The 22,289-nt window shown below is 31.9% G+C and overlaps 1 protein-coding gene across 3 annotated transcripts in view; it reads left to right on the top strand.

Moving 5' to 3' along the window:
* The first annotated feature begins 329 nt into the window (after positions 1–329).
* The window catches only part of LOC111708103 (lachesin), a 38,451-nt gene continuing 16,491 nt past the window's right edge, over positions 330–22,289 (top strand). For 2 of the 3 annotated variants that reach the window (XM_023481369.1, XM_023481367.1), the window contains exons 1-7: positions 333–424; positions 3,719–3,812; positions 4,701–4,786; positions 5,755–5,928; positions 9,228–9,317; positions 10,071–10,193; positions 19,848–19,905. In XM_023481369.1, the coding sequence (XP_023337137.1) occupies positions 4,702–4,786; positions 5,755–5,928; positions 9,228–9,317; positions 10,071–10,193; positions 19,848–19,905 (530 nt within the window). In that variant the 5' untranslated portion in view covers positions 333–424; positions 3,719–3,812; position 4,701. Of the gene's footprint in view, positions 425–3,718; positions 3,813–4,700; positions 4,787–5,754; positions 5,929–9,227; positions 9,318–10,070; positions 10,194–19,847; positions 19,906–22,289 lie in introns of all 3 variants that reach the window. The other variant, XM_023481368.1, reaches the window with a different exon arrangement.

The following is a 22,289-nucleotide window of genomic DNA, read 5'->3' as shown; positions in this document are numbered from 1 at the left end:
CAGCTCACTGTTTAGCTCACTGTCCAACAAATAAGTCAACTTTAATAAAAGCTGAAGAATGTCACAATCGATCATTATTTTTAGCTTCACATGCTCGTAGCAATCCAATAATATCTATTTAACAATGGTTAAGTAAGAAGTTTCATCAATCAATCACTGAACCTTGATACATGATGATTGTCGACTTGATAAATTGATAGAAATAAATGATTAAATGATAATTGAGTTTGATAAAACAGTGGCAGTCCAAATTATAAATTTGAGCATTAATCTCTCTGAAAAGCCGAGTATTTCTTCACAATGTGTTAATTGAATCCAAACTAAAACTCATTAATCCTCAGTTCATTTCAGAATTTATATAAAAAGGAAAGAAATTAAAAAGTTCGTGGATTCTTCATCAAATATCATGGAGTAGGGTATACAGGTAACGATATTGTATTTATAAATATGTCATATATAAATTGTTGATTGCATACATTATATCATAGATATATATACTTAGGATTGAACAATTTTACCCATTTGATATTTGTCTGACTAGAGTGAAATACAAATATTGATGATTATAAATATACAGTTTTCTCCGTATACAATGCATACCGTGTATAATTGAATATTGCAAAAGCAGGGAACAATGTGTAAACACCATAAAAGTTGTTTGGGTTTTTATATACATATATTTGATATAATTATACATATTTGTGGAAAGCTATAAATATTTTGGTAGATTCTTGTGTTAACTGAAAGCAAATAAACATAGAATATATTAGAAATCAGTATATTACTTATTACTTATTACTTTACTATTTTCTAGTAATAATCATAGGATTTTGTTAAAAAATGTTGCGAATTTTTCTGATTTCAATAGATGATTACAATAAAAATGTTATCGAAATTTGCCAAAACCAAAAGTTTTAACTATCGAACGAACATAATTTCACAAACCTTCGATGGGGTCAAATGAGGCGCCACAATATAATCTTGTGGATGGAGATATGTGTCACTAAAGCAATTCATGTGCCACAATATAATCTTGTGGATTGAGATGTGTCACTAAAGCAAATCAGGCGCCACAATATAATCTTGTGGATGGAGATATGTGTCACTAAAGCAAATCAGGCGCCACATTATAATCTTGTGGATGAAGATATGTGTCACTAAAGCAAGTCAGGCGCCACAATATAATCTTGTGGATTGAGATATGTGTCACCAAAGTTTTGCGACATTTGCCGCAATGTTTTCTTCTTTTCAACAATTGAAAATTCAAAAAATAAAAAAAACTGTTTAGTGTTTAAATCCCCTGGTGTTTAAGATTCTTCTCTACACCTTATAAAATATGCATATATTTGCATATACTGTCTTCTTCTATCAATACAATACAAGCTACCCATCAAAATTGTTTTGATAAGACACTTAAAACCACTTTGTTTCAATTTTTCTACTTTTGAAAATTTTAGAAGTTCTTATTTTCATTGCTAGAATCTAGTTTNTTGTATACAGTTCTTAACTAGACAAATTAGATAGTTGTATACAGATTGATCCGAATGTCAACTGTAGTTTATATAACTTTGAAACAAATTATTTCTTATTGAATTTTAAGTTAAAGGAACAATTTTCAAATTGATTTATTTGTTTGTTTCCTCAGATCTTCCACAACCTACATAACAGCAATCATATTTGTACCCAATAGCAATCCATGCACATTGTACGTACAGGGTGTCCGTTTAATTCTGACAATTTTTAAACAGCTATTTCTCTGTCATTTTTTGGAATTTTTACAATCTGTAAAAAGATTTGAGCAACTGTAAATTGAACGTTTTGCAATATGCACTGCAGAAAAAAAACACAAATTTAGTTTCCCCATACGCCGGTATTTTGAAAAAACATTTCACGCGCAGTTTCACCTTTCTTTGGGGTTTAGATAAATCTAACTTTGCAAGAAAATGGCCAAGGTCAAGAGCTACCTCAGAGTTTTAAAAATTTGTCAATACCTCCTTTCGTTGAAGAGTTTTTACTCTTCAGAGCCAACTCGGTCGAAATTCTCTTGAGAGTTTTGTCAATTTTCGCTTGCACTAAAGCTGAATTTTGCATTTAAGACAATGGTGGTCATTTTTAACTCTTGTTACAGAAAAAGAAGTGAATCAAGTTCTAAAACAAAACGTTCATATTTTGATTACTCAAATTTGTTTAAAGATAGGAAAAATTCTAAACAATAACACATTTACAGCAATTTGAAAATTGGCAAGATTAAAAGGACATCCTGTAGTTAGATAAAAGGACACCCTGTATAAAGAGTAAAAGGACACCCTGTATAAAGAGTAAAAGGACACCCTGTATAAAGAGTAAAAGGACACCCTGTATAAAGAGTTACATAAAAATTTAAAAATTTAAAAATTTAAAAATAGAAAAGTTGTAAAATTTATCTGGAAAAGTGTAAAAATTTTAAAATTTTATTCCAAGTCTCTTCTGCATAAACCCAGTCACTTTTATAGAGAAACCAAAATTGAAAATCTTCAATTTTTAAAAAGAAACACTAGGCAATCTTTATGATATCTTCATCAGACAAAGGTTTAATGAGTAATATTGTGAATCTGGCAATCCCATCTTGAAATTTCGTCTGCAGAGATTTTAAGCCTGGTACTTTGGCATACTTAATAACATTTAGAATACTTGATTCATAGATAGTTGTATACAGTTCTTAACTAGACAAATTAGATAGTTGTATACAGTTCTTAACTAGACAAATTAGATAGTTGTATATAGTTCTTAGCTAGACAAATTAGTTTCTCTTCAGAGAAAAATAAACAAAAAAGAAAACATCATTATAAATATCTATTTATGTACCGTGTATCAAAGTAAATCGTTATGTTTTTACAAAAACTAAACCTCCGTTTAATCACATTTTAGTCTTAAAGTAACTGAGTTTTTGTCACAAGCTCAAATTGTCTATAAATTTCTATATCTTGTGATTATGTAAACCTTTGATATTTCAAACTTAGATTATTTGGTCTAACAGAATTCATAGTTTGAAATATCAAAGTTTTACGACATTGGGTCACAAAGATATAGAGATTAGTAAAGTACAGATTGTGACAAAAACTCAGTTCCTTTTAAAACCAAATATGGACCAAAGGTGGGTTCAACCTAATGTCAATTATCTTTGATTTTTCAAACTAAATATTCTGCATTTAGAAAAAATAACCAAAGTTTGAAATATCAAAGGTATAACACCAGGTTGCAAAGATAAAAATATTTGCAAAGGAATTGAGTCTCTGGCACAAACTCTGATTTTTGAATCCCTGTATCATTTGCAACTCAATCTCTGAGATCTTAGATATTTCAGACTATAAATTCTGTTGGATCAAATAACCTAGTTCGAAATATCAAAGATTAGACCATCAGGTTGCAAGGATATAGAGATTACAAAATTTAATTTTGTGGTAAATACTAAATTCCTTTAAGTTTGTGTTACTAACTCATTTCCTTTATTTCATATATAAAATATATTTTTTAAAAGCTCTTAATGGACGCGGAACACCTTGTGCCCCAGTTCCTTTAAATTTTAATCATTTATTTCGGTAAACTTTATTTTAAAAATAAAACGCAAAACAAAAATCATTTGAAAGATAAAAAATACACGCTGTTCCCATCCTTTTCATATTCCTTCTGCATTTATGCTTTCATTGTATGGTTTGTAAGACAAGCATTGTTCTTTTAGGTTCAGGTTATTCCAGGAGAATGGAAAGAAACTAATTTCCTTCATTATAAAAGAAGAAGAAAAACAAAAGCCTTGCTGGAAACTTTAGCTAAAGGTTCACTGAATAAACCTTAACTACACTATAGAGCAAATTTTGCAAAAATACTTCAAGTGTATGAGACACATTTCTAACTTTTAGCACCAGACACTAGTACAACTTTTTGCTTATGTTTTATCTAACCCTCAACGTGACTGTATGCATAATTTCAAGTGACCCTTTATTGATAGAGTTGCATGTCCTATGCACAACGGACCCATAAACGCTTATTTTCATCTTTAGGTTTGCCAACAATATTGACGCACGTATTTTTACTTCAGAAACGAGAAAGAAATCTTCAGAATTAAGCACTTTTCAAGCCCCAAAAAAAAACACTCTATCTTCCATGTTATCAATCAGCGGAAGGGTCACTTAGAATTGCGCCTACATTCCCTTTATAAAAAAGATTTAACAAAATTGATTAGGGAAAAAAATCACTTTAACGATGACCTAAAGGACTCAAATTCTGGAGGGTAATTTCCAAAAAATGAAATTGCAATTACATAAGTCTGATTTCCTCTGGGAGCTTTAAATACTAGATTATCTAATACAAAATACAATGTAAAACTATTCCCTCCAATTCTGTAAATATATTCAAAATCTATATCTATATTAAACCTATATTGTATTCTAGAATGCTAGTAGATTAAACCTATATTGAATCCTAGGATGCTAGTAGATTAAACCTATATTGTATCCTAGGATGCTGGCAGATTAAACCTAAATTGCATCCTAGGATGCTAGTATATTAAACCTATATTGTATCCTAGGTTGCTAGTATATTAAACCTATATTGTATCCTAGGATGCTAGTATATTAAACCTATATTGTATCCTAGGATGATAGTAGATTAAACCTATATTGTATCCTAGGATGCTAGTACATTAAACCTATATTGTATCCTAGGATGCTGGCAGAACTAAACCTGAGAAGAGAAGTTTCAACCAACTTTGTCCAAGTTTTCATAATCTTCATTCTCATATTGCCCTTCAGTAAGTAAACAGTTAAACATTATTATTGAAATTTATTTTATAGGAATGGGAAATCTAATGAATATTTTTTAAAAGGGAGGAGGGGGGAGGGTTCAACAATTTGATCCCTCCCCTCCCAGACATAGTTTAGAATATTGTGATATTTTTTGCCAATTTTCTAACCTTCCAGAAGAAATATTACAAAATATTAGATTATTTTATGAATATAATATCGGACAACTCAGCATCATTTCAATCTGTTGATACAGTTTTCTGATTCTCAAGGTTTCTGATAGTTTTATTTATCTTTAACCTCTGGTGTCTGGTAAATGAGAAAACCAATTTGCTTTGTACGGATTGTCAAATTAGTGTGTTCAGTCAATCCCCTTCCCCCCCTCGCACACCTCCTCCTCGCTCCCTCTCCCCTCCCACCTAATTCTTTTAATCCCCTGGAAGGAGGAAATTACAGTCTTATCTGTTCCAGCAATATAAGTTTTCTTATCTAGTAAACTTAAACAAGCTTTTTAATGCAAAATATTCATCATTTCAATAGTTTTCTCTTTTTTTAGAAAAATTTAAAATCCTAAAAGTACTTTTTTGTGCTGACTTGTAATATTTTAGCATGGTCATATCAATGCAAAAATATTTACTTTTCTAGAGTTATAATAACACAGGCACTTGAAATCTCGCTAAAATTATAAATTTAAATCTAAATCAAGTATGAAATTGTATAAACGTTAATTGTATTGATCACCTATAAACATTTCAAAATAATGAAACCATGAAAGAATGTGCGTAATGACATATTCAATTATTTTTTTTACAAAATGTTTTTGTATCACATTTTACTACAGAATATAGTTGTAAAAGGAAACAAAATTTTGAAATATGTATTTTTTCATCGATTAACACTGTTTACATTGTTCAGAATGGTTTTACAATGATTCCTAAATTTTGATACTCTGATTATAACTTAATGTGTTATCTAGACATGAGTAATAGTAGTGAATATTTGGGCTCTGGAGTTGAGTCTGGTGGAACCAGGAGAAATAAGATAAAGGATCCAGGATCTAGGATACCTCCAACCTTCAAGTCAGGACCTAGGGTTTACAAGGAGGAGCTTGGGACAACAGCTTTACTTCTCTGTAAAGTTAATAATCTTGGTAAAATATCTTCTTCTATATCTCCACTGCGATTTAATGGTCTCACGTTATCAAGCTTAAATTGTTGAGAATTTTGCCAATTACTTCTAAGAAACCAAAGCTAACAATAAGTGCCTTATAGTGCTAAAATGTATATGTAAAGGGCTACAGAAAAGTTAGTTAGAGCGTTAAAATCTAAACTTAGGGCGCTATGAAACTTCAAAGTCAAAAATTGATGAGACTATCTATAAGCAGACTAAATCTATGTTGCCTCCCACACGCCCTTTCTAATCCCTCCCCACCCTGCACCATCCCCACCTACATGCAACCCATGGGTATATACAATAATTCGTCCAGGGTGGCTTAATTTGTTTAGGGAGCCCCCATAGCCCCCCCTGAATACACCTCTGATTCAACCTGCCTAGAAAAAAGAAAAATTATTTTGAGAAAGATCACAGCCAAAACCTCCTCCAACATAATACCAAGAACAACATCATAAATTAAACCTTTTCCATTTCTTTTGATTGTTTGCCAAATCCGTTCATTGTTTATATATTTGCTGGCACCTTTATTAATTTGCTCTTCTGTGTGCACATCTGCATAAATGTTTATTACCATACTGAGATCAGATTAAATGAATATCGAGAAGAAGTTGAACTAGGTAGCGCTAATTCAACTATTGAGAAGAAGTTGATCTAGGTAGCGCTAATTCAACTATAGAGAAGAAGTTGAACTAGATAGCGCTAATTCAACTATAGAGAAGAAGTTGAACTAGGTAGCGCAAATTCAACTATAGAGAAGAAGTTAAACTAGTTAGCGCTAATTCAACTATAGAGAAGAAGTAGAACTAGATAGCGCTAATTCAACTATAGAGAAGAAGTTGAACTAGGTAGCGCAAATTCAACTATAGAGAAGAAGTTGAACTAGATAGCGCTATTTCAACTATAGAGAAAAAGTTGAACTAGGCAGCATTAATTCAACTATAGAGAAGAAGTTGAACTAGTTAGCGCTAATTCAACTATATTTTCTCTCGTTCATCGATTTCCAAAGAGTGTTTTAAACACATATTATTTTGGAATTTCTATCTGCTTTTTAAAGCAGCGAGAGTTAAACAATCACATAAAGTATGACATACGTAGAGAATATCATAAAGTATAACACAACATTAGATTACACTGTGATAAATTAATGACTATTATTATTATCTTCACTGCAAAACGTTTATTTTGAATTTTCCGCAAAATATAAAATTTGACATGTCTCAGTAGATAGATCCAGCATTTGTTTTTCTTCATCGGTACCCTTAAACCCTTTATTTGATTAAAATTATTTTATCAAGATTTTATAAGTGGCAAATTCTGAGAATTCCTTTATATTTTTCTGCAGTATAAATGCGCATATCTCTCTTACAGAGAACCCACGAATGAAAATAATCAAATTATAAGCATGGATATCTTACGCATGCTTGGTCAGACAAAGCATTTAAGGGCACTGTTGTAAATCGGGCATTGCAATCTCTGCATGGAGATTTACTTGAAATTACGCTAACAGTCTCCTTAAACCTGAAATACATGGAATACAGTCTCTTTAAACCTGAAATACATGGAATACAGTTTCTTTCAACCTGAAATACATGGAATACAGTCTCTTTTAACCTGAAATACATGGAATACAGTCTCTTTAAACCTGAAATACATGGAACACAGTCTCTTTAAACCTGAAATACATGGAATACAGTCTCTTTAAACCTGAAATACTAGGAATACAGTCTCTTTAAACCTGAAATACATGGAATACAGTCTCTTTAAACCTGAAATACATGGAATACAGTCTCTTTAAACCTGAAATACATGGAATAATTTGTCTTACTTCTAGAGGGTTAAAGTGTAAATATTATAGCTTTGATCCATTTAATATGCATAACGGTGTAATTTTATATCCATTACTGTAATTATTAATGCATAATACATGCTTTATAGTTAACAAAGTATAAAACATTATAAATGAGCCTTTTTATGATTGAAATTTAGCTTTATCTAGTTTTGAACAAGAATACCCTTGAAAGGAAATGAATATGTAATTTCAAATGATGCTTAATTTACGGTATATTTTTGTCTGACAGAAAATTAATAATGTCTTTATTTTAGCTAAAATTGATTATTTATAATTCTGGTTTTTTATATAAATGACTTGCACGTTTATACAGCAGAAACAATGAAGGATATTTTTTATAGTTTAAAACTTTTTACAGTTTAAAAACGGGTGTTGGGACGTTTCATAGATAGGACAACTTATTGAAACCGATATTGCATATAACTTGTTGATATCTGTTAGTTGAGACACAAAAACTGCAAAACTATATATTTATTTGCACTTTATCAAAAATATACGTATTTCTTATCTTAGTTGAATAATACAGATCGTGGATTTGTATGGGTCTTACGATCTTTGCAGGATAAGACGTTTTTAATCATTTTTCCCTATATACGCTACAGATGACTGTAAAATTAGAAACAATCAATTTAAAATTTAATTCGATATCAGCCTAAACATCCTTACATTTTTCGCGAACATTCCCTTTAATAGTCTCTTTGATACAATTTTCCTTTTTACGACAATTTGTTAACATTGTGTTGTACTGTAAATACTGTTGAACAAATGAAATTTCAAATTCAACTGTAAAAAATGTAAACACATTTTTACATGATAGATTAAAGAAATCTTGAGTTTCTAACCATTTTGACATTTTTCAGTCTGTTGGGTTAGAAATAAATGTTGTAAAAATGGAAATATAAATATTCAAAACTGTTTTCTTTCGCTTTCTTTTAAGAAGAGAATACAGACATTTAAATACAATGTACATACGTTCAATGAATATTTATGTAGATACTATATTAGGCTGGTGTATAAATGTACATAGATAAAATACAGCAATTTGTTTAATATAACCACACATATCTTCAGACTCACATAAACCTGGAATTCTGTAGAAATGGAAAATTTAGTTCTGAAAGTGAAATTAAACTTAAATTAACCTTTAAATATAATGATTAAAATTTAACACGATATTGTGCATTACTATTTTAAAAATATTTTTGAACGTTTTTTAATTAGTTAGGAACTAAGTATCGAAACCAACAATTCCAGGCTTGGTTATCATTGTGTGAGTAGTGTGAGCAACACCACAGTATACAGTACAGTTAAAACCGGTTTGGTCTGGTACATGCACCAACTACTCCATAAATGAACTTTACAAAACCGGTTTTTGTGACAAAAGGTAATCTGTAAGATTGTACTTTCTATTTTTCTTTCTTTTTTAGGAGACTCCATCATTGTGTGGAAACAGCCGGACCGAATAATCAGTGCTGGAATGGGGATGATTAGAAAAGATAAGAGAATGGCTCTAATAGGTTAGTAAAAAATAGAAACCTTAGATTAATTTATAACATCGGATATTTGATAAGCTTTATAGCAAAAGAGAAAGGGTGTCCCACGAAACATGACATTTGATGAATAGTTTAGATGTCTTCTTCTATACTTTGTTAAGTTCTTTGATACCAAAGAGAATAATAAAAACATCACTTGGTAGTAATATTATAGCAAAATATATCTGAGTAAAAAAATGTCACGAAATAAAATGCAAAAAGTCTTTAATATCTCATAAAGTATATGGAAGAACTATTCACCAACTCTCATGTTTCATGAAACACCCTGAACGAATTTGATGATTGTGCGGATTTTGATTATTTTTAATTTTTACATGATTTCGGGGCCAACGCATTTAATATACTGTTGGATAACTTAATTTGTGACGCGCACAGTTAACCAAATATTGATTTGTGACGCGCACAGTTAACCAAATATTGATTTTAAATTGTCGTTTACAGTTTTAGGTCAGCGTTAAGTCTCGTCATTTGTGAGTAACGTCGTTGTTTTTTTTTAACTAACAGCATAAACCGCCTGGTTTTCTCTCTAAAAATTTGTATTATCCTAATGTGGTTCATTCTTAAAACTTATATGCGGGTTAATGATATGTCAGTGTAATACAAATATAAATACAAAGCGAAGAAAACTTTCTGGTTGTTACTCAGATTAAGGTTTAAAGGGTACCATTGTGCATGCTTCAAATTACGATGACGTTCCCTTTAAGTTAACTACTGCAGGTGGAGTGGATGGCATAAACCTTGAGATAAAACATCTGAACAGGGATGATGCTGGCAACTATATTTGTGAAGTAGAAAACTCGGGGGAACCTGTTCTACAAACAAACACTCTTCAAGTTCTAGGTTAGTACATCAACAAAGTTCACAGTACACAGTACACAGTAAACTGTACATAGTAAACAGTATAAAATAAGCAGCAAACAGTACACAAAAAGAAGAAAACACAAAATAAGCAGCAAACAGTACAAAATAAGCAGAAAACAATACAAAAAAAACAGAAAACAGTACGAAATAAGCAGAAAGCAGCACAAAAAAAAACAGAAAACAGTACGAAATAAGCAGAAAGCAGTACAAAATAAGCAGAAAACAGTACAAAATTAGCAGAAAACAGTATGAAATAAGCAGAAAACAGTACAAAATAAGCATAAAACTTTACAAATAAGCAGAAAGCACTACAAAATAAGCAGAAAACAGTACAAAATAAGCAGAAAACAGTACAAAATAAGAAGAAAACAGTACAAAATAAGAAGAAAACAGTACAAAATAAGCAGAAAACTGTACAAAATAAGCAGAAAACATTAAAAGTACATAAAACAGTTTACAAAGAACATAAAACAGGGAATAATTAACTGAAAACATTGCACAGTTAACAGAAAACAGTGAACAAAAGACAGAAAACAGTACACAATAAGCAGAAAACAGTAGATTATAAACAGAACACAGCACAAAATACACAGAAAACATCACATAATAATGAGAACACAGTAGCAAGAAACAGAAAACAGTACACAATGAACATGAAACAGTACACAATTAACAGAAAACAGTACACAATAAACAGAGAATATCAGTATACAGTAAATAGAAAAATATACACAATAAACAGAAAACATTACATAATAAACAGAAAAAAGTACACCATACACAGTAAATCAGGACAAAATGAACAGAAAACACTACACAATAAACAATAAATATGTATGGCACGTTAATTATGTAGAGATGTCTGCAAATTATTCCAAAGATGCGTTTAAACTATGTTGCTCCTCGATATGATTGTGGTTTCCCTTACAATACAACTAGGTGGTTTCCCTTACAATACAAATAGGTGGTTTCCCTTACAATACAACTAGGTGGTTTCCCTTACAATACAACTAGGTCTAACTTGTTTGAGTTATCATCCTATTCTACAATAAATAAAACTGATACGTTCATGATATTTTTTCATATCTAAATAGTTCTTTAGGATCCACTCACCACAACACGCATAGTCAATAAATCTCACATTGGAAAAAAATTTAAGCATATATGATTATTTTATAAATTGATTACAGAACAGAACCTGCAGTACACTTATTGTAAACAAACATTGGCCTCTTTTGTTTGATGAATCAGCTTATTGTTTAAAAATCATTTATGTATCATAGCTTCCGGGCCGCCTCTATTTGGCTTTATAAGTTGCTTTATCTACCAGCATTTTTGTTTTTGTTTCTATAAACACATGAGAACGAACTTTTTAGCAGATTTACCTGTTTAGATTGAAAATTTTCTAAATTTAAAAAAAAAAATTTAATTTGAGTGACATCCTTGAATTCCAATCGGCCAAAAATCTTAACCTTTTCTGCGTTCTAGGGAGTTCCCACAACAAACTTAACCGTCATCATGACGTTTGTTAGATGCAAAGAAATATATAAAGTTGTAATCTCTGTTTGTCTGTTTGTCTGTTCGTTTTTCCGATCATAACTCAGGAACTCCTGGACCGATTTGCCTCAAATTTGTATTGGGTAACATTGGGAATGTTCTTAGCTTGGTTTGAAGATTCTAAGATGAAAATTTAGTTTCCCGGTAAAATCGTTCAATTGCGGGTAAATGGCAGGAGTAACTGGGTTCCCAAGTTAGTATATTTATAAATGTGTATGCAAGACAATGTTGTTAGCATGTTGGATATGAACCCCTGTGTTTCTAGATAAAATATTCATGTAAACCATAAGTTCAGGTTTGTTGTAAACTTGAAGAATATGAGATAGGTTTAGGATATATTTATCTCAGCCTGGGTTTAAACAGACCGTTGTTTCAAGAGATAAGAGAATTTTGATAAATACGAACCCAAACATTTTACGCATGTACGAATGTGTCAGTGTCCTTCATAGAGGAGGGGGGGGGGGGGCGGGAAAATGTTCTTTTAAAGGGACTGTAAAGGAAAAATGAAAGGGGGTATAGGCTGAAAGGCTAATCACTTTAGCTCTCGATCGCGACCCATGAAAGTTATATCTGATGTTCCTATCTCTAGAAATTGATATACAACTTTGTCAAATTTATACAAAAATTAATATATATACAATTTTGTATAAAAGTAGTGGGTTTAGATAGATAAAATTCAGCAAGTATATAAGCAACCAATCTGAAAACGATGATATCCCAGAGAAAGCTAATTGTAACTTACGTTTACTCCAATTCTAATTTTATATTTGTTATTTCTATTTTTAATAGATTTAATTCATAATATTATTTTTAAGTCCGTATTTCTTGACCAGAAATTCCACCAATGGCAGTGCAGTAAAGTGGTCACGTGATACAGGCGGAGACACGTGACCAGTATACTGCTCTGTCATTGGTGATAGTTCTGGTCACGTGATTTAAGTTTAAAATTTTCAAAATTTTACATATATGAATTTTCGTATAATTTTATCACAGATTTATATCAATTTCTCGAGACAGGAACATAAGATAAAACTTACATGGGTCGCGATCGAGAGCTAAAGTGATTAGCTTTCAGCCTATACCCCCTTTCATTTTTCCTTTACAGTCCCTTTAAAGGAATTCATTCTCTTTGCCACAAACTCTGATTTTCTAATCCATATTTTTTTACAGCTCAAACTATGAATTCTGTGATATCAGAAAATCTAAGTTTAAAATGGCAAAGGTTTACACCATCAGGTTGCAAATTTGAAAGTTTCGAACTTGTGAGCCATACTGATAAGAATTGTGACAATTGCTGATCACAATCTTTTTATTGAATAACATTTTACATTTTTTTATTATAAATTTTACTATTCAATTCTAAACTAAAAAATTCTAATATAAAACATATCTAAAAAATTTGTCATTTATTTTTACTTTCACAAAAGAGCAACTCGTCGTCGTTTGGTGAGGTAGGAGTCGGCGATGCTCTCTCCGACGCGACCTAAACAATACGAAAACCAGCTCACAAATGTAACCCTTTACAGACATAATATCCAAATCATGAGAGGAAGATGCGCATAAGAATAAAGTTTTTTAAACGACTCGTGGATTTTTACAACACAGATCAACAAGAAAAACAGATAATTGTTTTAATAAAAAATTAAGATCATGCATTTACTTTAAAAAGTTTGTAAACTCTTGGCTTGAAGGGTAACTTCAAATTTAACGTCAACTATTCCCTTTACTAGAAACTTTTTCCAGGAATTTCAATGCATGCAAGCACTCCAGTCAAACTTAATTCAACCAATCAAATTTAAATGAAAATTAGGAATTTACTGAATGATTTATAATTCTGACCTGAAATAGATGTCCCCAACCCCTCTTCCAACCGATGAGAGGTAAGAGACAAGCTTGACTGATCATTGATTCAAGAACATTCCATAAAAGTGAACAACCATCTGTGGAGGTTTGAAGGCTGCCAAATCTGATATACCAGAAGATAGAAGAGGGATATAGAGGGGGGTTTGATACTTTATCCTAAACCATAACCATTCCATGGTTAAGAACCAGCAAATATGGCTAAATCTTAAATTTCTGCAGATTTAATCCAACAAGAACCTTTCCTGGTGGCAGGGAAACACAGTTTAACATTTTCTTTAGTTTTATACATTTTGGAAATAAGAGTTAGAACCCGAGAAATGGAAACTTTAAACTAAATATTAGATATTTTATTACCGTGACTATAGGAGACATCACGTAGAATAGGAACGTCCTAAGGTATGGTAACGTAACTATATAGAGTCTTAAGTAAACAGGAGGAAGGAATGTCACTTAGAAGGAATGCATGGCGGGGGAGAAGGGGGGGGGACGTAACGTTGGACTTATCTTGCTATGGAAACATGTTTACAGATGGAAAAATTACGTACGTATAAGAACGTTGAAAGGATTGTGAACCTAGAGCGTGGAAAGGAATAGGCGGAGAAGATTGGGAACTTAGAATGTAAAAGATATGGGAGTATTTAATGAGGGAAGGAATGGGAACTTAGTACGTGGAAAGAAATGAGAACTAGAGGAAAAAGGATTGTGAACCTAGAACGTGGAAATGAATGGGAGCCTAGAACGTAGAAAAGAATGGGAACCTAGAACGTAGAAAAGAATTGAAACCTAAAAGGTTAAAAGGAATGGGAATCTAAAACGTGGAAAGGAATGGAAACCTAGAAATCGGAAAGGATTGTGAACCTAGAACGTAGAAAGGAATGGGAACCTAGACCATAGAAAGGAATGGAAACCTAGGACGTGGAAAGGAATGGAAACCTAGAACGCGGAAAGGATTGTGAACCTAGAACGTAAAAAAGAATGGGAACCTAGACCGTAGAAAGGAATGGGCGTGGAAAGAAATGGAAACCTAGAACTTTGAAAGGAATGAGAGCCTAGAACGTGGAAAGGAATGATAACCAAGAACGTGGAAAGGAATGATAGCCTAGAACGTGGAAATGAATGAAAGCCTAGAACGTGGAAAGGAATGAGAACCAAGAACGTGGAAAGAAACGAGAACCAAGAACGTCAAAAGGAATGAGAGCCTAGAACGTGGAAAGGAATGAGAACCTAGAACATGGAAAGGAATGAAGCCTAGAACGTGGAAAGGAATGAGAGCCTAGAACGTGGAAAGGAATGAGAGCCTAGAACGTGGAAAGGAATGAGAACCAAGAACGTGGAAAGGAATGAGAGCCTAGAAATGTGCTTGAAAAAGTATGGAAGGAATGTCACTGAGAATGAAAACATTGATTGATTAAAACGAACTTTGGACTAGAACTGAACTTGGGCTGGAAACTTAAAAATGAAGACCTGGATTGGCCTGGATTGATAACGTGGCTAGAAATGGAGATATCATGAAGATATGGGAACATATTGAGATATGGACATGATAACCTTGAACTGAAACACGGTTTGGGCAGATAACGTGACTAGAAATGGGGATATGATGAAGATATGGGAACATATTGAGATATGGACATGATAACCTTGAACTGAAACAAGGTTTGGGCAGATAACGTGACTAGAAATGGAGATATCATGAAGATATGGGAACGTGTTGAGGTATGGGCAATGTAACCTTGAAGTGGAAATTGGCCTGGATTGATTACGTGGCTAGAAATGGAAATAATCATGAAGATATGGGAACGTGTTGAGTTATAAACATGATAACCTTGAACTGAAACACGGTTTAAACAGATAACGTGACTAGAAATGGAGAAATAATATGGAAAAATGATATGGAGATATCAAAGGAATGTGGAGAGGTAAAGATGTTTTTCATTTCGTTCGTTCATTGATCGTAAACAACCCATTTTGTTCGTTTGCTTAATAGTTCATTCGTTCTCAAAATTACCGTTCATTTTTCCTCTATTTCGTTCATTTCCTCACCGTTCAGTAACTTATGTGCACGTCAGTAAAGATAAGTTTGAAATAAAGAGTCCAGGACAATATTAGCTTAAAAGCCTTCACTGCTTATAAAACTACAATAAACTACAATAAAGAATAACTATATTTTTTTCTTTATTCCCTTGAGTGCCAGGAGGGAGGGGAGGGGGGCATTGACACCTGACCTTAGCTTTTCTTAATGAAATTAGTTTATAACATTATAACAACGCAGACCTTTCGGAAAAGAATATATTAGTGTTTTTGCGCATTTACTTTTTAAGATTTTGACTTTGAAAATCAAAACATAAGAAATTAAGTTTTTACAAGTTAACTTTAAAAGTGATGGTTATCTTGTTTTGTCTTGGTTTGTTGTTGTACAGATTCAAGTTGAAATCTTTTTGTTTTTAAATATCCAGTTACTGAAAACTGAACTGTCCCATCAGGTTTCTAATCTTATCAATAAGGAAGCCAACACAGACAAATGCAAATACAGTTTGGGATTTTTAGCGTAGTCATGATATTAATTTTATTGAGAAGTCTATGCTGTTTTACAGAAAATCAGATTGGATCTAAACTAAGATATTTTTGTTTTCTGCAGAATATTTCGAGGATGGGATCACTCCTAATACCCTTCCCTCAGTTTGAGAAGCTCTAGAGGATAAAATTAGATTGAGATGAAGATATGATTCAAACTTGACCTCTTCATATCCTCAATCTGTTTCAGAGGACAGCCTCAGGCCAATATATAAATATCTTTATATAGATCTTATTTGAAATTTGGTTTGGGGGAGGAGAGGGGGTGGGATGTAGAGATGGACATCGTTTATTTAAACGATGTAAAAAAATATTCTTTTAGAAAAAACAAACGATTTGTAAAAACGATCTTTTATTACTGCACAATCGATTTTTTCGAACAAATTTGTGAAAAAAACATCGTTTATTCTAATGAAAGAACAATTTTATTAAACGATCGGCTTTACTGAACGAAAGATTTACTAAACGAACGATTTTATTAAACAATCAATCAGTGAAACAACAAACAAAATTGATGGAAAATGATAAAAAATTTTGAGAATGAACGAAATAATTTTAGTTTTTGAATGATTGAAAAAAAAACGAACGAAGTGGGTCATGCAAGAACGATGAACGAACGACATGCAAAAAGTTGAACGTGCCCATTTCTAGGTGGGGGCCTGAAATTAAAAACCAGAGTTGTGATTAGGCGTAGTTATTCACTTTGAATTAAGTAAGCTTATAAACTAACTAAACTAACCCTATTCTTTACGGAACATATGACTTAAAATGGCGTGGAATATGTTTTCTTTTTCTAAAGTGGTCAATAATAATTCCCAGTATTTATTGAGCCGAAAGTGAGGGAAATATGAATAATATTCCCAGATTATTCCCTGGAATACAATTCTGTTTTGAAGGATGGAGGATATCTAAGCAATGATATATTTTGGTTGATGATATAGAGAATATATTCCGCAGTATGCAGATATTATTATATATTTGTATATCAAAAGTACATATATTGTGGTTTGATAAATAATCAAGACGTAGAATTCGATTTTTAGTTTTTTTACAAGAGCTTAGTGTCATTATGTAGTTTGTTCTTTTTAACGTTTCAACTTTGTACCCAAGACTTTGAGCTCAAAAATGAGCACTTATTTTAAAAAACAATTTTCAAAAAGCATTGAAACTTTTTTCTTGTTGTTATTTTTGTTAATTCAACTTAAACATTGTAAAACATTAAAACTAAACTGATGCACTCAACTCCAATTCTTAATCAATTTTTTTGATATTTTTCTATATTTTTAGCAAAAGAACTGAGCTCTTGCCACAAACTCAAGTTTTTAATCTCTATATCTTTGCAACTTAATATTAAAACCGTTGATATTTACAGTTTAGACTGAAAAAAGAAAGGTCTACAAAATCGGGTTGCAAAGAAATAGGATTAAAAAATAGGAGTTTGTTGCAAGAATTCTGTTCCTTTGTATCTTTTTTTTTTATCTGTTTTCAAAGAGTTTATTTTCTGTTCTACTACAATTAGTGTGTGCACTTAATTTATTTTTTTAACCTTTAAAATTTTTTGTTGTTTTCTAAACTTTATATCACTTCTTTTCTTTGAACTTTCCACTTCCGCCCTATTACTCATTTCTTAATTTCAAAGTTTCAATTTTTCCATATTTGTTTTCAATTACATATATTCCCAAGCTGATAGTTTAAAATATCAAGATATTATGGATAATATGTTTTTATTTTCTGAATAAACAATATCATCATCTGCATTATATTGAGGGTAATGATGGTATAATGTTTATAATGATTATACATTATAAACCCTTCATAATTTACTTTAAAGGGGATGTGCGTTCAGAGTGTAGACGAAGTTTTCAGTAACACTCCATGTACGGATGTATGATTTACAATGGTACCACGGCAAAGAAATCTACATTTTTATTTCTAAAAATATTTAAAATATATATCTTCTGTGATTCCTGTGAAAAAAATAATGATAACATAATAATAAAGAGGGTGGTGATAGCACTTAATAATATAGTTTCAGAAAAGGATGTCAAATTTATTTAAACACAATAGCCATTGATGATCATACAGCCATGTTATTTTTTCCTTTTACTGTTATCAAAAGCCTTTGCTGATACGAATAGAATAATAGTTGAACAAATTAATGCTAATACATTTTCAAGAAAAAGTGTCTGGGTTCAAAGCAATTCAAGATAAAAAGTCTAAATGTCCCCAAGTTGTAAACTTGTCAACCATCTTGCAAATAAATGATTTATAATATCTTTAAGTAGGACACCATTCTTATACACAATTTTAAATATGTAAATATTCATCTTTAACTTTACATAAAACTGTCTGCAGCAAAAACAAATTATTCATAGAATTTTAAAAAGTCGTTTGAGCAGTGATATGCAATAAAGAATATATTAGGAAGGGTTGGAAAGAGTTAGGAAATATTGAGATTTGGAAGGTTTAAAGGGAATTATTGTTAAAGAGATTTGGATCAGGGTTAGGATGGATAGAATGAAGATTAGAGGGAATGAAGAAAGGTTAGAGGGGATGGGATAATAGTTAGAAGGGATTAGATCATGGTTAGAGGGTATTAGATTATGGTTAATTGGGATTGGATGACAATTAGATTGGTTTGGATGAATGTTTGAGGGAGTTAACCCTATCTCTGCTGGGGTACTTGAAAACCAGGATACGCTGGGGGNAGAGGGGGTTGGATAAGGGGTAGAGGGGGTTGGATAAGGGGTTGGATGAGGTTTAGATGGAGGTTGGATGAAGGTAGAGGGGATCGGATGGAGAGGGATTATTTTTCTGTTGTACATGAGGAAAAGTTCTGAAATAAACCATGATGGTTTCCTCGCTTGAATTCAAAAGATTTCCTAAAGTTTTTAATTTCAAAGACTTTTCCCACTTGATGAAAGAATAAACATAGATAAACATCCAGGACTTTATCTCAGGTCTATTCGACCAAAGAAAGTCAGTTTTTGCCACATACTTAAATTTTTTAACTCCGATATCTGTGTAATATAATGGTGTAAACGTTTGATATTTCAAACTTTGACTATTTGATCTAACATAATTCATAGTTTGAAATATCAAAGGTCTGCGACATACTGCAGTTGCGAAGAATATAGGTGTTCGAAAATCAGAGTTTGTGGCAAAAACGCATTTCCTTTATAGATAGACTAGATTGGAAACCCAGCTTTGCCAGGAAAATAAAACTTTCTCCATAAAATCCTCCCAAGAAACCTAGACCATTTAAAACAAGCCAAGAACATTTTAGTGGTTTACCCGAGTTCGAATGTCCAATTTTGATGCAAATCGGTTCTGAGTTATGACAGGACACAAAAGCGTACAGAGGGGGGGGGGCATCGTCCCCCAGAGAATCTTGGGCAAAGGTTAAAATCAGGTTTAGGCAGAAAATGAGATGTGAATAAAAATGTTTTTACCTTAAAATGAGTTCAAATCTTTTGGCCAAAATATTTTTCTTCTCTTACCTTAAACTTCATCCTGTGTATACTCCTGATAGGACATACAGACAAACAAACATAAAGACACAAAACAGAAATTACAACTTTATATGTATAGATAATAAATAATCATATTAATTAATTCATTTAATTTTAATATTTTCAGTTCCTCCGAAGATTACAACGCAGTCTCGAAGCAACCTGACCGTGAGGAAGGAATCTAGGTATATTAAAATTATCATGAGTTAAGATTTTTTAATTTTCCAATGTTGTGTGGACTTCCATCTTATCTATATATAAATTTGGCTTGTCTGTTTGTTTGTTTGTATCCAATAAACGTCAAAACGGCTGAACCGATCGGGCCCAAATTTTTTGTGGGACATCTAGAGACCCCAGGGAAGGTTTATGAAAAATCAAAATTTCAAATATTAGTCTCCATCAAAATTCGATCGTCATTAAATTTTTAAAAATTTTGAAAATCCGCGAAATTTTTTGTGAAAATCCGCGAATTATTTTTGTTTTGTTTTACGATGTACACAAAGAGAACATGTTTACAATTGATTTAGAAGATGGGCGCGAAGCGCCCTGTAAGGCTAGTATTATATAAAATTGATTGCACTAAAATCTTATCATAATGCATTTAGTGCGCAAGCTAAAATTTTACTATGAGCGTGCATACTAAAATTGTATCATGATGTACTAAGCAATTTATTTATTATGAAATACATAAGTAATAATTATATGCTGATTCTCATCAATAAGAAAATACATAAGAGAATAAATCAAAAAGCGAGCACATGTTATCTTCAAGTGTCACATAAGTGAATGTAAATACAAGTTTGTTTCTATTTAGACCGTATAATTCATTTTTTTTAAACACTGCATATTAAACGTTCTGAAATATTTGTTTGGCTAAATAGTATGTTGACTGTCACGTTAGAATAGATGTTCAGATTAATAATTTGGTTCTTGGTATAGAAATATTGATGGATGGTTTTCCATATATATATATATATATATATATATATATATATATCCTTGAATCTATTAATCTATACCTTCTATACCTTAATTGTGTTATAATACTGAGCATAGTCTGCTCTATATATATATTTGTATGTCAGATAATAATATTATCCAGGGGCTCATTGGAAATATACTTATGAGGTTCAAGGCTTTTTTTCATCCTTGGGACCAGGTTTTTTATTTTACATGAGATTTAGCTACCATAGATTTTTTTTCGATTCCTTGATTTTATTTTTCATTCGATCTCGTCTTAATTTCTGAATGAACAATGACCAGTACGTGATATCGAAAAGAAATTAAATTTCTTATATATGAGTTATGTGATCAATGTTTGATCTCGATTCACAACGCAAATTCTAGTATTCCTGGTTCTCTTCTTAATCCATAGATTCTAGTATTCCTGGTTCTCTTCTTAATCCATTGATTCTAGTGTTCCTGGGTCTCCTCTTAATCCATGGATTCTAGTATTCCTGGTTCTCTTCTTAATCCATGAATTCTAGAATTCTTGGTTCTCTTCTTAATCAATGGATTCTAGTATGCCTGGTTCTCTTCTTAATCCATGGATTTTTGTATTCCTGGTTCTCTTCTTATCCATGGATTCTAGTATTTCTAGTTCTCTTCTTAATCCATGGATTCTAGAATTCTTGGTTCTCTTCTTAATCCATGGATTCTAGTATTCCTGGTTCTCTTCTTAATTCATGGATTCTAGAATTCTTGGTTCTCTTCTTAATCCATGGATTCTAGAATTCTTGGTTCTCTTCTTAATCCATGGATTCTAGGTATTGTTGGTTCTCTTCTTAATTCATGGATTCTAGAATTCTTGGTTCTCTTCTTAATCCATGGTTTCTAGAATTCTTGGTTCTCTTCTTAATCCATAGTTTCTAGAATTCTTGGTTCTCTTCTTAATTCATGGACTATGGTATTATTGGTTCTCTTCTTAATTCATGGATTCTGATATTATTGGTTCTCTTCTTAATCCATGGATTCCAGAATTCTTTGTTCTCTTCTCAATTCATGGATTTTAGTATTGCTGGTTCTCTTCTTAATCCATGGATTCTAGTATTCCTGGTTCTCTTCTTAATCCATGGATTCTAGTATTCCTGGTTCTCTTCTTAATCCATGGGTTCTAGTATTCCGGGTTCTCTTCTTAATCCATGGATTCTAGTATTCCGGGTTCTCTTCTTAATCCATGGATTCTATTAATTCTTTTCTCTTCCTAATCCATGGATTCTAGTATTTTTGGTTCTCTTCTTAATCCATGGATTCTATTAATTCTGTTCTCTTCCTAATCCATGGATTCTAGTATTAGTGGTTCTCTTCTTAATCCATGGATTCTATTAATTCTTTTCTCTTCCTAATCCATGGATTCTATTATTAGTGGTTCCCTTCTTAATCCATGGATTTTATTAATTCTTTTCTCTTCCTAATCCATGGATTCTGGTATTCCTTGTTCTCTACTTAATCAATGGATTTTAGTATTCCTGGTTCTCTTCTTAATCCATGGATTCTAGTATTCCTGGTTCTCTTCTTAATCCATGGATTCTAGTATTCCTGGTTCTCTTCTTAATCCATGGATTCTAGT

Source organism: Eurytemora carolleeae, unplaced genomic scaffold, assembly GCF_000591075.1.
Source record: "Eurytemora carolleeae unplaced genomic scaffold, Eaff_2.0 scaffold851, whole genome shotgun sequence".
NCBI classification, from domain to species: Eukaryota; Metazoa; Arthropoda; class Copepoda; order Calanoida; family Temoridae; genus Eurytemora; species Eurytemora carolleeae.
This window is presented reverse-complemented; position numbering and strand designations above follow the sequence as displayed.